The sequence below is a fragment of the Pan paniscus genome, chromosome 12 (genome assembly GCF_029289425.2).
Source record: "Pan paniscus chromosome 12, NHGRI_mPanPan1-v2.0_pri, whole genome shotgun sequence".
NCBI lineage: Eukaryota > Metazoa > Chordata > Mammalia > Primates > Hominidae > Pan > Pan paniscus.
Genome location: NC_073261.2, coordinates 18336604 through 18354215, shown reverse-complemented (window position 1 = coordinate 18354215; position 17612 = coordinate 18336604). Strand labels below are relative to the sequence as shown.

The 17612-nt window shown below is 50.5% G+C and overlaps 2 protein-coding genes across 2 annotated transcripts in view; one reads left to right on the top strand and one right to left on the bottom strand.

The window, feature by feature from the left end:
- Positions 1 to 17612, top strand: part of SH3RF3 (SH3 domain containing ring finger 3) — a 374465-nt gene that overhangs the window by 210767 nt on the left and 146086 nt on the right. The window contains exon 2 of the mRNA XM_034953589.4: positions 7008 to 7283. Coding sequence (XP_034809480.2) covers positions 7008 to 7283 — 276 coding nt within the window. The remainder of the gene's footprint in view (positions 1 to 7007; positions 7284 to 17612) is intronic.
- Positions 3564 to 4252, bottom strand: LOC100968977 (uncharacterized). Its single transcript, XM_008959192.2, is given in 2 exon segments — positions 3564 to 3958; positions 3961 to 4252. Coding segments are annotated over 2 exon segments (687 nt in total).

Below are 17612 nucleotides of genomic sequence, written 5' to 3'. Positions count from 1 at the left end.
ATCATTGTTTTTATAGCTCCTTCTTCATTAAGAGACACAAAGCTCTTTTCGTATCATCAGTTTTATTCTCAGCATACTAAGAAGCATGGAAGGGCAGATTTGATTATCTCTGCTTTATGGGAAAACTAAGCCCAAGGTACTTTGTCAAAAGGTGCATTCTAAGGCCACCACAGATGACCTAACCGCTGCTTTGATGCAACAGGGAAACAGGCCACAACAAAGTCTGGGAAAAGTAAAAAAAGGAAGAAAAAAAAAATTTGCTTTTAAATCCTCTCCAATCTGGCTGCAACATGAAAATGCTACAGGCAGCTCTTAGCTGTAGACAATTTATGTCTTCACAGTTGCATCCACGCAACAGCTTAGTAGTGGCCTCGTCACCCTGTGTTTGAAGGGCAAGTCGTGTTTTCATCCTTTGTCTTATTTCATCAATTCTTCATCAATTCTTGGATGAATGAGTGTGCAAATATGGGAAAGGAAGAAACTGACAGAAGAAAAGAGGGGACAAAACAAAAAGTTTGGACCCAACAAGCAGCTTTGAATGAGAAAAAGGGACAGAGGAACTCGAAATATAATTATCTGTAAAACAAAAACCTGGGAACCTCTGGTTGCAGTGTGATAACAGTAACAAACTTCTTCATCGCGGATTAAATCTATAAAGTGGAAGATGGGATACACTCTGGTAAATGCATTATTTAAAATAAGGTAAGGCCAAGAGTTGTGCCTTTTCTAAATCTGAGAGTCTCTGAGTTGAAAGTGCTTTTCAAAGATGACAGCACATAAATGATAACCCTCAACAGTGCTATGAAAGTCAATGCCTTGGCTTGAAAAATGCTTACGAGCTAAAGAAATTGTAAATACACCTGAGACTTCCTGAGTGAGTCAGAATATAAGCTAAGCTGTGAATGAGATCCCAAAATGTGTTGGCTCAGATAAGATCAAGTTTCCTTTTTCTTACTTCATGGTATGGGGGTGTGTTCTGCAAGGTCACCCCAAGACCCAGGTTTCTTCCCCCTTTGCTCTGAGCATAATATTTGATGGAAAAACTGGCCCACCCTACTGTGTCTCCCATGCAGCCCGTGGGAAGGCAGATTTCCTTATGCATGTCATCATAAAACATGCTCCAGAATGTGCAGGAATCACTTTCACTTGCATTCTGTGGACAGAAATGTGGACACCTACCCAGGGCTGCCTGCAGGCAAGGCTGCAAAATGAAGGCTTCTGCTGGAAGCTTGATGTCAGTTGAAATTTGGAATATTCTGACAGAAAAAAGAAGCAGAGAGTGGGTATCAGGGGTCATTAGCTGTCTCTGACCCATTCTCAGACCCCGCAGTGCTTGGTGTGTATACGATTAGGGTCTCACCCTCCGGGGCCTATGGACGAATGTGTTCATCTTCCTGACACTTTTCTGCTGGCCACATGCTGTGCTATACAGGTCTGGAGACTGCAGGTGGGCAGACTCTGTGTCCATCTATAACTCTGGGCCTTTGCATGGGCTGAGCCTCTGGCTGGAATGCCCCACTTCTCATCAGCCATACCTGGGATTTTCCCCATTCCTCCAGGCCCAGCTGCTATTAGCAATAGGATCTTGGGCAACATGGACTGTGAATCTCATATTTTGGGAAAAATAATGGGCCAGATAGAGGCTGTGAGCCAAGGCCCCAGTCCCAGGGGACTGGTTTGCTAGTCTGTGTGTTCATTCATTCAGTAGATATATGGAGCGTATGATCTGTGTCAGGCCAGCAGCGGGGCATCCAACAGTGAGCAAAACAGGCGAGAATCTGTCCTGATGGGCTAATCGTGAAGGGGGCCCTCCATTGAAAGCAGGTGGTGAGAGCCGTGGCAAGTGCTCTCCTTGAAAGATTGCATCCTTAGGGTCTTAAACACAGGGAGCCGGTGCTCCACGCTCTCCACCCCAGCTTGCTGGGAGGTCTGGAATAGGCCAGTTGGGGTCGTGCCCTCCCCACGCTGCAGGCCGACTCTGGCACCCGCCCTTACTCAGGGGTACGGCTTGCCTGAGAGTCCCAACCAGGGGTGTCAGGAGCACATTCATTAGAACCTGCTGCCACATGCCTGATTCCAGTAGAAGCCGGAGATGGCGCCGTTGTGCCCACGTGAGCGCCATCTCCACGGGTAGGACATTAAGTCCAGAGGAAGATGTGTGTGCCACATCTGAGTAATGAGCCATGAAATTGACATTATAAGTTTTAATTATTATTAATGCCTTGCAGGGGTGGCTGATGTTAATTGTCCTGTAGGCATCCCAGATGGGTTTTCCTTTTTTCTTTTATTTCTTTTTCTTAATGTCTTGAGCCCAAATAATGGCGGCTTAGTGACAATGTTTGAATGGAATTCCTCTAAAGGGGAGCACGCCGCAGTGTGAGAAGTTCTTGCAAACACGTCTGTGGGCAGAAAGCAAACAGGCTCTGGAGCAGCTGCCCACCCTCCTGGGTGGGTGTGGAGGCTGGGACATAGAGGCCTCCAGGTTGCTGCCGTGAAATCAGCAGAAGTCTTTTCTCCCCCATAATAGCATCTGCCTGCCGTAGGCCCCTTCCATGGACTAATTAGTTAATCTTATAAAGGGCTTTGAAGATGAAAGACTCTGGAGGTGCCGGGTGTCACCCATGTGAGCATTTCCTGATGAGATCCAGTTTCTGGCTGCTTCTGCTCCTCCAAATAAACTGCCTCTCGGCATCTTCCTTGACTCTTTTTTTTTCTTTCCCTCAGAAATGTGTCCTGCATCTTAAAAAGGTTCATTCCCCCTCTTGGTTTTGCTCTGTCCAATCTGAGTCTGGCAGTATGAGATGGGGATACAGGGAGCTCTCTTGCCTTCTCTCTCCCACCTTCTCTGTCCCCTACCCTTCCCCACTTCTCCTCCTGGCTCACCAGCCAGCAAAGCAAACAGGCCCCACCTGAGCCCGCATGCTCTCACAGCTTGCTTGCTCCAAGAATCATGCTCTCAGTCCCAGACTCGAGCCCAGCAGGTGGGTTGGGGCCAGCAGGTGGGTTACCACCTGTGGAGAGGTGGCCAGGCGTACAATCTCCAGTCTGCCCCTGCTTCTGCCCTGCTCCTGCCCTGGTTTCCTTTTTTTTTTTCTTAGACACAGGTTCTTGCCCTGTCACCTAGGCTGGAGTGCAGTGGTACGATCATTGCTCACTGCAGCCTCGAACTCCCAGGCTCACTCAGTTTTCTTGCCTCAGCCTCCCAATAGCTGAGACTACAGGTACTTGCCACCATGCCTATTTTAAAAAAATATTATTTTTAGAGATAGGGTCTCAGCGTGTTGCCCAGGCTAGCCTTAAACTCCTGGCCTCAAGTGATTTTCCATCCTCAGCCTCCCAAAGTGCTAAGATAATAGGCGTGAGCCACCATACCCGTCCCCAGATCCTTCTTTTCTAACTTTCCCCCCTGTATCCACATCCAGGCCTGACTCAGGACTAACCTGAGTGCCTTTGAATTAACAGCATATAGAGGGGACCTGCTACGCAGGGAGAACACTCCTGGGTCCTGGGGTCATCAGAGTGAACAGCATAGTCTCTTCCTGGGGGCCTTAGTGGCATAGAAGCTAAGGAATTAGGAAGGTGGCTGATGGAGTTAGGATGGCTGGTGAGTGGCTGATGGGTGCTGATGGAATTAGGAGGGCACAGGTGGTGACGGGGGAGCAGTGTGGATTCTGGAGGGAGTGAGAAGGGCAGAGGAAGTAGCATGGAGCTCTGTCTGCAAAGCCCTGCATGTTCCAGGTTCCAGAAGCACAGACTTCTCGTGACCGAAGATGCTGTCTGCCGTGGCTGGGCAGGTATGCTGAGGCCAGCGTAGGGGACCTCGGCTGCCGTGCCGAGGAGCTCGGATCCCCTGAGGTCATCAGGCAGACACTGAAGCTCATAAGCAGCAGGTGCGTGAGCTTGGCCCTGCATTTGGGCATCCAGCCCATGACAGGCTGATGGGCCGGGAGACCACTGAGGAGGTTTGCACTGGGTGCAAGGAGAGATGACAGGCAAGGCAGTGGGAGTGGGAGGGTGCACGGCCCTCTGGGTGAAAGCTCAGAAGTGGAGTTGGCAGGAGGAGTGCCCAGGCCAAGGGAAAGGGTGGGCACAGGGATGACTGAAGGTCCTTGCCGAGCAGCTGAGTGGGGATTTCATGGCCAGAGGAGGTAGGGCTGGAGGGACAGACAGCCTCTAGGAGCTTGCAGACGTCCAGCAGAGCCGTCAAGCAGGCATCTGGGTTCACATCAAGTCCCATGATCAGAGGGGACATCACAGGCACAGGTTGATTTGAGAGCCACTGGCACAGAGGCAGGTTTAGCTGGGGTCTGCATCAGTGAAGGGGGGTGTCAGGGAGGCCTGCAGGCCACAGTGCTGATACCAGTGAGGCCATGGTCCCTCTGGAGAATTCGTGAAAGACAGAATCCCCGTGACTCAGGAGTGTGTGTCTCGCCGTGTCTCTGTCCTGGGTGGTGGCCTACAGCCCCAGGCTGCCTGGTGGAAGATGCCTCAGTCTCTCTGGCTCTGCACCCCAGCTTTACCTGCCACACTACCTAAGTTGGGGCCGCAGTTACACAATGTGGGTGTGCGTGGGGTCTTCAGGTGGCCTTTATGTCAACCAGTCTAGAGAAGGCTGATGGTGGGGAGGCCAGAAAGGAAACACAGTGTCCCCTTCTCGGGGGCATTGCAGGGAGATGTGTGTGCTCAGATAGCACGAGCTGGCCGCAGAAGGGAGTGCAGCGTGTAGGCAGGTGCAAAGCTGGCCCTTCCTGCCCACTGTTGTTACCAATGGTAGCAAAAGTCGCCAAACAGCCACCGAGTCTGTAGCTCTTATAACACGGCTTTTAAGCCTCACCCTTGTGATTTGGGAATGAAAGGAAATGGAGTCATTCCCTGACAAATAAAGGTTTTTTGTGTGCATCTTGTTGAGGCTGGTTTTTCAACTTCACAGCATGTTCTTTTCTTACATCCCTTTAAAACTGCTTGCCTTGATGGATATCTAAGTGTCTCCATGTAGCCAATAGTGAAAATACTCCCATCATGAAAATAAATGTTATATTTAACTTTTAAAGTATTCATAGACTAAGTTCTATTAGAACAGGGAACCTTAATTTGTCTTTTTTGTAAATTTAACCAAACAGGCTGGGCCAGGGTTTCTTAACCTGCTGATGCTCTGGGCCGGGTCATTCTTTGTGGCAGAGGCTGTCCTGGGCATTGCAGGGTGTTTGGCAGTGTCCCTGGCCTTTACTTGTTACATGTTGGTAGCACCCCACCTTCCGGTTGTGATAGCCAAAAAATATCTTCAGACCAAATTGTCCCAAATTAAGATTCCCTGGCTGGCAGCTGAGTGGCCCCTGTGTGGCAGTGGAATTATTCTGATGGCCTGCAGCCAACTGCCCCTTCCCATTTTTTCTGATCACAGTGCTTGTCTTGCAAATTACCCCTTGCCTCCGCTCTCTAAAATTGGGGCTCGTTACACACTATTGTGCTCGCACTACAAAGCTATCCAGAATGAGTATTATTGGAAGCAAACGGATTTTTTTTTCTCTTCGAGTTCTGCAATGAAAAATCCTCTGGTGTTACTGTTTAATTGGTTAGTGGTGGCTGTTTGTCAATTTGCCAGCAGGCTGTCTCTTAACTGCTGTCGTTTGACGTTGCTGAAACATAAATGTAGAATGATTGAGTTGCCAACATGCTATTAAGTCCTCTACAAAGAGTTTTTCGATGTACTACTGCGTCAGGCTTTTGTGCTTCTATTGATTGATTCGAATACTGAAGAACTCCTTGGCATAGGCAGCCCTGGTGAGAAAATGCGGCTTCTGGTAGGAAAATCGTTGGGTATTGACACCCGAACAATGCAAAGCTTTCCTTTGGTTTTCCTCTAGCACAGGATTGACCTCTGGCAAAGCTCCCACAGTTGAGCAGGTATTGGCCACCCATAAAGGAAAAGGAGAGAGGCCCATGAGGCCAGATGGACTTGATGAGACAGGGCCAGTTAGAGAAGCCCAGGAAGTGGAAGAAGACATCACATCAGTTTCGGGATTCTTTGACAGGCTCCTTATTGCTGACAAGCAGAAGCAGCTTAGAATCTTGTTTGGATTTCAGAGCTAGTCATGGTTTGAGACCAAGGATGGCAGAACAGGTGCAGATGGGTTGGTTAACCTCTGACGGATACAAGAACATCACTAATGTTAGGAGGATACAGTCTTATGCCCTTGAACAATTGTACTTCTGGAACAGACTGCTACAAGTACATGCAGCAGAAAGCTGTGTGTCATGGTTGGGGGTCTGTGATGGCCGGGGACTGCTTGTTAGAACCCCTGCGCCTGGGCATGGCCCCTGTGCTCCACACAGGCTGTTTGTCATCGTCCTCGTGTGTGTGCCGCTGGCCATGAGTCCGCTGAGTGGAACGCTCAGCACGACGGATGCCATGCACACCTGCTGCTCAGCTTCAACCCCTGGAGCATGCTCTGAGTTGCTGTGACTATTCAGTAGATGAAGTAAAGAAAAAATGGTTGGATACTTGCTAGAAATCTGGCAGCTTCTTAGACTAAAATCCCTGAGAAATAGGAACCAGTGCAAAATGATTCAGCATAGAGTATTGGGTAAGAAATTCCGAGCCCAGACCCCCTGGGTTCAGATTCTACCTACTGCTCCTAGGTGTGGGCCTTAGGAAAGTCACTTTCCCTCTCTGTGCCTCAGTGTCCCCATCTGTAAATGAAGATAAGCCAGCACCTACTTCAGAGTCCTTTTTGCACAGAATGAGGTTGTCTGTGTGGAAGGCCCCAGACAGCGTCCTTTTTAGGAGGAATGGCTAGGATGGGGACCCTCTTATCTCAGTGGGGCCTCAGAATGTGCGTGTTCCTGTGACAGGCTGTTTCTTTAAAATATTTTCCACTTGCGGGGCACTCTGTATGCACCCCCAGGACACAGAAAGCCCCTGAGAAGCCCCGGCCTGCCCCGGCAGATCCACTGTGGGCATTGGGAAGGGGCATGCCCGGTGACCACATGCTGTCTGTTGCTTGCAGAATCCCTGCCTGCTTCCCTATGGCAAGGCCCTCTACAGCTACGAGGGGAAGGAACCTGGTGACCTCAAGTTCAACAAGGGGGACATCATCGTCCTGCGGCGCAAGGTGGATGAACAGTGGTACCACGGCGAGCTGCACGGCACACAGGGCTTCCTCCCAGCCAGCTATATCCAGTGCATCCAGCCCTTGCCACACGCCCCGCCCCAGGGAAAAGCACTTTATGATTTCGAGATGAAGGACAAAGACCAAGACAAGGACTGTCTGACCTTCACCAAGGTAAGGTGAGCCCTGGGGTGGGCCCCGCCAGCCCATGCAGCCTCTGTGCCACCCAGGGCTCTTCCCAGCCACAGACCTATAGCCAGACAGTCTTTCTTCAGAGTCTGAATCCTGGCTCCTCCCGGAACCCTGGGCAAATGACCCAGCCTCCCTCCCTGTGCTTCCATGAATGGGGTGACGGTTTTTTTGGTTGAATGCTATGGAGGGCACCAGCTTGACACACAGCTCCAGCCCAGAGCTACATAGGAGCTTGAGATAATATAAGCCTCCATCAGCACCAGGAGCAGAACCCTCAGTTAACCTGAGTCATGGCTCTAAGCCAGGTGCAGCAGAATGACGCCTTTCCAGGACTCTTGGGGTCCTGTGAGAGGGGCTCATCAGGGGAAACTGCTACAGAGACCCTGGTCAGCTCACAGGGAGATGATAGCTGGGGTCTCACATCTGTGCATCACAGCCCTGTCCTCTAGGGCACCTGAGGCAGGGCCACCCTGGTGCATAGGGATCCCTGTGAAGCAAACATTTGGGAGCAAACAAAATAGCACTGACAGGTGAAATTGAGTAGGAGGGTTGGGTGAGGTGCAGAAGAGACTGGTTCTGGCTGTCCTGGCAGTTGCTGTTGAATAATCATCTGCACCAAGTGCTCGGCCAATAAGCTCACACTTGGTCTTTACAGCTGTCCCAGGTTCCAGGGGAAGTAGTTGGAACCTCGTTTTCTCCATGTGTAAACCAAAGCTCTGAGAGGCTTTGTAACTTATCCAGGCTGCTTGCTGGGTCCTCTCTCCCTCCTGCTTCCCCTTCCTCCTTTCCATCTTCATCTCCTGTCTCTTGTGTCTCCTCCATCCCCTGCCACTGCTGCACCTGCTCCCCGCCACCCCCAGATGTAAATGACAGAGCCAGAATCCTAATGCAGATCTCTGATGTTAACACTCAGCATTCTTCCCACCCCCCTACACAGGGAATTCTTCCCTTATGTCGGCCTCACTGTATTTTAGATGCCCAGAAGTTGTTGTTTTCTCTCTCCTCACTCGTTCTGTCTTGCCTATGTCTCTCTGTGTCAGTATTTCTCTCTCTCTCTCTCTCACACACACACACGCACAGAGTTGCAAATAACAGAACTAGAATTCTAACTCGAATCTCTGCTTCTAAAGCCCACATCCTTCCTGCCTCTGAGAGGCCATTGCTCTCTCCCCCATCTGCTGAGTGCAGAGTTTGACGGTGGCACTCTCTGGAGGGCGGTAGGAGAACCATGCACAGTGTTTTTGAGCAAAATTGGCATGTCCTGCGTACGGCTGCTATTTATGTCTTGTTCTATTGTTCAGCCTGACAGTGAATAATCTATTTTTCATTCAGGGATTCAACTCCTTCTCCCTTCCTTTTATCAAGGTGTTCTGATGCTAATTCCGATTGTCATTTGGCTGCACAGCTTCCCGGGAAACTGCACTGGTGCCTCCCTCCCTCCCCACTCAGTCGGAGGGCGAGAGCAACAGCTTCCTGGGGCTACTTTTAGGCACACAGAAACCCAACTTGCTTCTCTGCCCAGTGGACTCTTCCCCCTAAGAGAAGACCTGGGACCACTGGTGCCCCAGGTGGTCACTCGTGACCAAGAGCAGGGACCTCTGAACTCTCAGGGTCCGGTCAGGGCCTTGCTAAGGAGACAGACTCCATAATGGCTCTAGGCTCCTCCAGGCTTGGCGGGCTCCAGGCTGCAGAGCCAAGGCCCTCCTCCAGGGGCCTCACAGGCGGAGGCTGTCCACTCGGGAGAACCCACTGTGAACGGGCTGTCGCAGGGCCCTGGAGCCTCTGGGTAGGCCTGCTTCTCTGGGCAGAAGTGACTGCCTGCCTTTCCTGTCATCACCATATAACCTGCTGCATTCCATGGGCCTCTGCCCAGGATGTGCAACCCCAGGCTGAAGGCTAGAGCCCACTGGACAAGAGGACAAAGGGCACCTGCCCATTTATTCCACAGAAACATACCGGGCCCTGACTCTGTGTCGGGTACTAGACCTGCTGCTCTTCTGGAGCCCAGAGTCAGGTGCGGGAGACAGGCCAGTGGAGAATGTGCAGAAGACAGGCCAGAGGCTCACGAGCTGCATCGGATCACCAGGGGCAGGCCGGACATTTAGTGTGGGCTCCTGAGTAGTCAGTGATGGAATTCCATGTTCCATATTTCACAAGAAACAGTGAAATTAGAGCCGTCAGGCTTAGACTCATTTTGCGGTTGGCATGTGGGGTGGGGGTAGCCGAGCAGGTGTCCATCTGTTCCCAAGTGGGCAATGTCACCATCAAGGTGGACATGGTTGCCCAGGCTCTCTGGAAGGTGACCTCTTGGTTGAATTGAGGTCAGAGGCGGCAGCCACGGGAGGCCCAGCATCTCCTGTTACAGGATCTGTGACGGCTCCACAGCAGACAAGGGGGAAGTGTCATATCACAGATTCTTTGTTCAAGGACTTTCTTTACTTGAATCCTGTGAGTTAATGTGGAGAATTAGAGGCCTCTGGGTGTGATCCCCAGAGGGACTTGTGCTGTGACACGACCTTCCTGCCATGCTCCTGTGCCCACTTTGACCCTCTGACCCCCACAGGGTGAGGTCGGGCAGAGAATGGCCACCCCTGCTACCTGTCCTGTCCTGTCGCATCTCTCACTCCTCAGTGTCCGCAAATAAAGGCTCCAAGAGACATGGGCAACTCCACGTGACTCTCCGCTCAGTTCCTGTTTTCCCCCACGGTGGGTCCGACCCACCTTACTTCCCCCATGCCTGGCATGCAGCTGAGACGCACACACTGGCTCTGACAACCTCCATGTGAATCAGACCTCCAGGAACCAAATGGTTCCAGTGCTGCAGCGTAGGTGCTGGTTCATGCCAGCTTGGTCTCCCCTCTGGGGAATGTTTTTATTCTTTGGATATGTTCCGTTCCTGAGTCAGAGAGGAAAGAAGGGTCTCTGAAAGCTACAATGGTATAACCTGCCTTTATACAGCATCACTGTGGCAGACTGATGGAGTTTAAAGTAGGTGGATCAGAGCAAGATTTTTACCTTTGGTGTTTGCTTTTGAATAGTCCTGTTAAAGTGGCATTAATTAAAGTCCTTCTAAAATCTAGTTTCTGCTTTATTTCAGAAGAGAATGAATAATCAGTTTTTGTAAAGCAGCTTTAAAAAATGATATTTTATTACTTCTTAGTAGTCCGACTCCAGAAAGCTGGGCATGTGCAAATAAAAAAACAACAGGCAGGAAGAGCTGTGGGCCCAGCTCTGCCAGCTGGTTTCTGAGGAGCCTCCACACGTGCTGGGCCAGTCACCTGGGAGGGGCTGGCCTTGGCAGGGCCTTGCAGTGAGGGCCCCATGCCAGCTGTGTGACTTAGGGTGACACATAACCTTGCTGGACCAGGAGCACCTCGCCTTCCCAGTCTCAGGATGCCAGTGTGTACTCTGGGGGGTGCCGAGGATCACATGATATAAATAAATTGTGGAGCCTAGGGCTGGGAGCGCAGGAGAAGAATGTGAACTACTCCATTGTTTGAGCAGCTAACTCTATATTGTCTTACTCAGCTCACCTGCAAGATTCGGCAAGGGTTTATTGAACCTCTTCTGTGTAACTTTCAGTTAATGAGAACATTGTGATCGCCTTGCCAGGCAGCTGCATTTGCTATGCAGGGCCCACGCTGCTTTTCATGAGTTCCAGCTGGGATGCTCAGGAATCCTCAGAGGCCACGGGGTTTTCTCAGAGAGTGCCCACTGATCATGGAATCACTTTTGCACATGACTGCAGCGGGGCCCCCAGGCTTGCCATATCAGCCCTAATCCCCACCAGGTGTGCCATGCGAAGGAGCCACAGGGCTTGGTGGCTGCAGCCACTGTGCTGTCCTAACCCTCATCTCACCCTCGATTTGTCCTGATCTGGTCAGACCTTAAGACTCTTCCACGTGACCTTCTTATGCTGCTGAACGTTTAATCATTTCTCAAAAGTATGGGAAGTCTTACCTTTGTGAATTAACCTAGCATTAATTTCAAACTCTGCTCCTCTGATCCTAGGGACAGACATAGATGGATAAAAATCAAATATAGAGTTCAGGCTCTAGCATGAGGTAGACACAGATTCAAATCATGGCACTTTTCTTTAATAATGCATGGTGACTCGAACATTTACTTAGTGTTTGAGTTGCTTTTTTTAACTTTAAATGGAGTTGATATTAGGATTACATGAGCAAAGGCATTTTAAAACCCAAGCTCAAAATAGGCATTCCAATAAATATTTGCTGTCTGCCCTCTCCTTTCTTCCTGTCTCAGGAAAAGTTGCACTTCCATCAGATGGTACATATCACTTTTTATGTTAGCCCAGAATACTCGCAGGAAAGTAAGCCTCCCTTCTAAAGACAGACTGCATGGAGAATGAGAACTTGCAGGACTGGTCTGCTATGCTTTTACTTTCCTGGTGGCTAAATCTCAGAGAGGATTGCCTGGGGGTAGTGGAGCTGAGCCCCTTGTGTGGAGGCCACGGTCCCCTCACCAGCAGAGCCAGGCGATGGGCAAGCTTCCAAATTTGCAGTGTCATCTCTGCTTCTTCCTGACTGAGAATTGGGATGACTTTGGGGGCTGAGAAGATGAGGAAACTTTAGCTTTACCTCTTTTCGTATCATGAGATAAGCTTGTGCAGAGCTCCACGTCATTGTCTCCCTTCCTGGGCACCCCTCTTGGGCTACTTTACCCTGAAGTTACCCGAGAAACTCAGGGAACCAGTTCTCCTTTTTGGCTCCTTGCTTCGTGGATTTCTCCTCCCAGGCTCAGTGCACCTGCAGCCACCTCTGTGCACAATGATGCCTCCCACGAAGGAGGCTCAACTCTCAGGGCACGGGGCAGAGGGGAGCAGAGCACCCTCTTAGCCACTACAGACCACCCTCGCCCAGCCCCTTCTGACAGCAAAGGGAGTTTGGATAAACTGCACAGATAACCGTTTTGATTTGCAGGCAAAGCTTGGGCTGTATCTGAAGCTTTGCCAGAAATTTTCAGAACCTGCACAGAATGTGAGCTCCTCTCCATGAGCACGCCTGGCTCCTGGGAGCGGTCCTGGCCCTGGCCGCTGCAGCTGCCCCACCTGCTCTCCACTGGGTGCCAGATCCACCTCTCAAATCTGTGCCACATGGAGCCTCTGCTCAGAGTCCTCAGTGGCTTCCCACCTGTCCCGGAGTCATGGCAAAGTTGGTGCTGCCCACAAGGCCCCACTCACCCAGTCCTTGCTCCCTCAAGGGCCTGATCCACTTCCGGCCCCCGGCTCATTGCCTGCCCAGCTGCACTGGCCTCCTGGTGGGTTCTCCCTGCAGCCGAGCCCACTGCCTCCCTGGGCCTGCATGGCTGCCTTCCCTAGCCTGGGTGCCCTCACATATTTATAGCTCGACCCTCGTCCTCAGCAAATCTCTGCTGGAGGTGGGGGCTACCCTCTCCCGCTGTGGGAGGGAGCACCCCACACTGAGACTCCCTGTCCACACCCTTTCTCCTGAGAGGTAGGTGTTCATAGTCACGTGACACCGCCTGCCTGAGGGTGGGTTGAGACCCCACCACCGCCTGGCCCCAACATAGGGCAGCAAGGGGCGCCTGGAGGGACGTGGAGGGAAGCCCTAACAGTGGAGTGGGGTGCCCTGTGTCACCTGGCCAGGGCTGGCAGGCCTGCTGGGTGAGAGTGCCTCTGTCTCCTCACCCAGGCTTCTTGGTCCATTCCTTCACTCTTCAGACGTTTATCAACCCTAGACTGCGCGCCCAATGCCAGGGATGCTGTGGAGTGCACTGCCCTTAGGCACTCAGAACCCAAAGACGTGGAGACAAGACGAGAGAGTCTCCCCTGCCCGTGTGTGCATGCGTGTGTCCGTGTGCAGTGGGAGCTGCCGGCAGTGAGAGGGTGTAACCTCTGACATCTCCTCTTCCACCTGTGGCCGCAGGTTCCCCTCAGCCCTGAGACCCCCTGAGGGGCCCCTGCCTCCCTCTGGAGTTCAGATACGTGAACACGATGGGAACACCAGAGGAAGCCCCTAGATGCTCTGGAAAGTCAGAGCCCCCCAAAGTCTCAGTGACAGCAGGACAAAGATGCAGGGCCAGCCCGCTGGGTGGGGGAGCTGATGGTGGCTAACAGTTCCATAAGTGCCCCACCATAGATGGCAGTCGGCTGTCAGAGGCACAGTTTTGGGTTATTTCTGCACCAAAAGGCTGAGGGAGTTTCTGAACTATTCCCTTTTTAATTTTCCCTTCTCCCTGCGACACAGAGTGGTTGGGCCCTGTGTGTGTGGCTGACCTGTGTGCCGCCAATGGATACTGCCTGTGTCAGACTGGGTCACTGCGGTGGAGCAGGCAGCCCATTACCCTGCAGGCCCAGAGGCTGAAGGGGGCCCGGCAGGGTCAGGGGCCTTCTCTGGGCTCCAGCTTGTTATTGCTTCTAGGAAACCACTCGACTGCATGTGAGCCAGAAAAGTGGCGCAGCGTTCATGTGGCCTCCAGGAGAGCAGGGCTGTGGGCCACTCATGGCCAGGCAGGGACTGCTTCTGGCATTTTACATGTGATTCTTCCACACAGTTGACTTAGGAGAGGGAAATCTTAGGCACTGGATGTGGGTTTATCCAGAGCTGCTGAGGGAGCTCTCCAAGGTTTTCAGTGATCGTGGCATTTCATGCTGAGCTCCCAAATGCCTGATATGTGAGCTGCGATATTTGCCAAGATGTGCCTTTATAGTGGTGTCAAAGGGCAGTGTGCTCTGCCAGCCACCTCCAGTGGCATCCTAAAGGGACAGGGAAGGCGAGCGTCGGCACCCTGCCCCGCAGCCTCTGTTCTTCACAAAGGCGCATCTGTGTCTGTGGCTTTCCTTCTCCCCAGGTGGAAGTGAAAACACAGACTTTGGAAGAGCTAGTAAATGAGTTTAAAATGCACTTTAAAGACCCCTTGTAGATGGCAGGTCCTACCATGTCACCTGAATCCTTTGTGAATGTATTATTTACGAAGCTTAGGAAGAAAGGTGATATAGTTTTTTAATAACCACTTTATGTTCATAGCTCAGGCTTACAATCATTTAGGACCACCCTGAGACCACCTGAATACAAAGGAGAGCCACTGCCATATGGTAACGGCATTTGGTGTATTTTCAAAACTTGGAAATACCAGGGAATAGGGAAAACAGCATATGGAAGTCTACGGGCCCACAGTGAGTAATGAGCACTTGACATGAAACCTGTAAATGAAATTGAGCTTTGTATCTGAAAGAGAAATTATGTTGTGGAAACAAGTTTCATTCATATAATTCTTGAATGCTGGCATATTGGCCCAGGAACTTGTCTGCTTCATCTGACTCTTGGTGATGCCTGTGGTTTCTGGTTTGGTTTAGTTCACTCATCTACATCAAGCAAGGGTTGGTGGACTAGGACTCTCTGACCAAATCCTGCCTGCCAACTGTTTTTGTAAATAAAGTTTTATTGGTACACAGCCATAATTCATGTATGCATAACTGCTGTCATGCTACAATGGAGGGTTGAGTAATTGACCTACAACTCCTGAAATAGTCTCTGGCTCTTTCTAGAAAACGTTCCTGACCTGTGACATAGAGCACAGCACTATCAGGGCCAAGGGCACAGGCGTTGTCCCTGTATGCTCCCTTCAGCATGGCTTTCCTCTTCCGCCATTGGGAGCCTCCGGTATTGAGTGTGCATCTGTTGGGAGACAGTGAGTGGAGACCCTGGGGACGCCCTCCTCTGTGAAGCAGCAACTTAACACGCAGGTCCATGCCATGCGGATCAGTCTTGCCGTCTTCATATACAAAGCCCATTTGGTGTTTTGAGGAGGGGTATTTCTCCATATACTAATGAGTCTGTGAAGCAGCTATTTCCTCCTTCCTTGTCCTTCTGAAAGCAATGGCTCCAGGTTTTTGTAACATGAGGACAAATCAGAGTCCTGTTGTGATCTAGCCATGAAAAGTTGCCATTGTTTCCCTGGTCCTGCATTGGGGGTGGAGAATCATTACTGTTTCCAGAACACACCAGATTTATGTTGGTAGCCCTAACATGCTACAGTGAATGTTTTCATTGCCCAGCACTCAAACATTCCTCTTTGGAGGTTGTAATTATTGTGGGAGTTTGGGTTAGAGGCAGAGCTGGGGAAACCTTCCTTGACATTCTTAGAGTTAATTATGGATTTTTAGGTACAGGGAGTGGCTGACTTCCTGCACCCCAGTATTTTCCCAGCCCAGCCTCTACACCAAAATGACTGCCGACTAAATAGGAGCATTCTAGATCCCACCGCCCTCCTGAGGTCCCACACAGCCACAGAAACCAGAATTTCCCACATTGATATTTGAGCCAGAACAGACGCCTGCTGCCAGGTGCCACCACACTGCAGCTAGGTCTATGTTGGACTTGCCTGTCTAGCCAGATGGAGCCATGGCAGGGTCCACTGCTCATTCACTAATCTCACAGTAGCACGACACTCGACATGCTTGGGTTTTAGACGCCACATATGGCAGCCTGGTGGGGTTTTCATGTGCTTTCTCAATACCAGATGCTGACCTTCTCTTTACCACAGGCCCCCTCCTCCTCCTTGGGAGGGGATAGTTTCTTCCTCAGCCAAAGGCCCATCCCAGGGCTTGGCACTTAGGAGATGCTTGAATATATTGGTGACGTGATGAGGAGCAACCTGACCCTGCTGAACACTAGTAGTGATGGCCAACTCCTGGCCTGTGAAGTACACCCATCTTTGGACAGCCCTGCCTCACAGGGAGCCTGCCCACATCGCAGTAACATGGGGTCCTTGGTGCAAATCCCACCCTCCTGGGTGACTGAAAATAAGCCTGGTTCTTCAGCATGGTAATGATGTCAAAGCTTAAAGACATGATCACGGCCCCCACAGCGCTCTCACTTCCCAGGCTGAGCCATCCCACCTCCTTCCCTGGCTTGCCATGACTCGGTTCTGGACTGTTCCGTGATGGTCCACTTCTGCAGCACAGATGACCTGTAGAGACATGCTAGCACTGAATGCAACATTCAAGGCATGCTGCTGCTTGTCCATACTGGATAGACTGTTACCTTTTTAAAATTTTTTTTATTATGTTATATATAATATATATTTAATACTTATACATAACATATCAGAAAGTTCACTAATCATAATTATGCAGCTTGATGATTATCACAAACAGAATATATTCTTGTTTTTTGTTTTTTGGTTTTTTTTTTGAGACGGAGTCTTGCTCTGTCGCCCAGGCTGGAGTGCAGTGGCACGATCTCGGCTCACTGCAAGCTCCGCCTCCCAGGCTCATGCCATTCTCCTGCCTCAGCCTCCCGAGTAGCTGGGACTACAGGCACCCACCACCATGCCCGGAGAATTTTGTGTATTTTCAGTAGAGACGAGGTTTCACCGTGTTAGCCAGGATGGTCTCGATCTCCTGACCTCGTGATCCACCCGCCTCGGCCTCCCAAAGTGCTGGGATTACAGGCGTGAGCCACTGCACCCGGCCAACAGAATATATTCTTACCTAGTGATGAAATGATGGATACTGGGGCTCCTGTGCCTCTGACAGTTACCAGCCCGCCCTTCCCGCATGTCTACTAACACTACAGATGAGTTGTGTTTGCTCTTGAACTTCACATCAAGGAATCACGCAGGATTTATTTTTGTGTCCAACTTTGTTTTCTCTCAGTTTTATATTTGTGAGCTATACCCATGTTGTTGTAGGGCACTGTAGTTTGCTCATTTTCATTGCTCTATGGTGCTATTTTAGATTTTTAAAAAATAGGCGTTATATTTTTAGAGCCGTTGTAAGTTCACAGCAAAATTGAGCAGAAGATACAGAGATTTCCCATAAACCTCTGCCCCTACATGCAAAGCCTCCTGCATTGTCAACATCACTCACCAGAGTTAGTGCATTTGTTACAATCAATGAGCCTATATTGACAAATCGTTATTACTCTAAGCCTATAGTCACTCTTGGTGCAGAGTCTACTGATGGAGATGTCATGTATCTGCTATTATAGGCCCATACAAAGTAGGTTCACTGCCCTGAAAATCCTCTGACCTGTCTATCCATCCCTCCCTCCTCCACCACCCCTGGCAACCACTGACCTTTGTACTGTCTTCATAGTTTTTCCTTTCCCAGAACGTCATACGGTTGAAATCATACAATATGTAGCCTTTTCGTAATGGTTGCCTTCACTTAGCAATTTGCATTTAAGGTCCTTCCATGTCTTTTCATAGCTTAATAGCTCATTTCCTTTTTTATCATTGAGTAATATGCCATTATCTGGATGTACCACAGTTTGTTTATCCTTTCACCTACTAAATGACATCTTGGTTACTTCCATGTTTGGG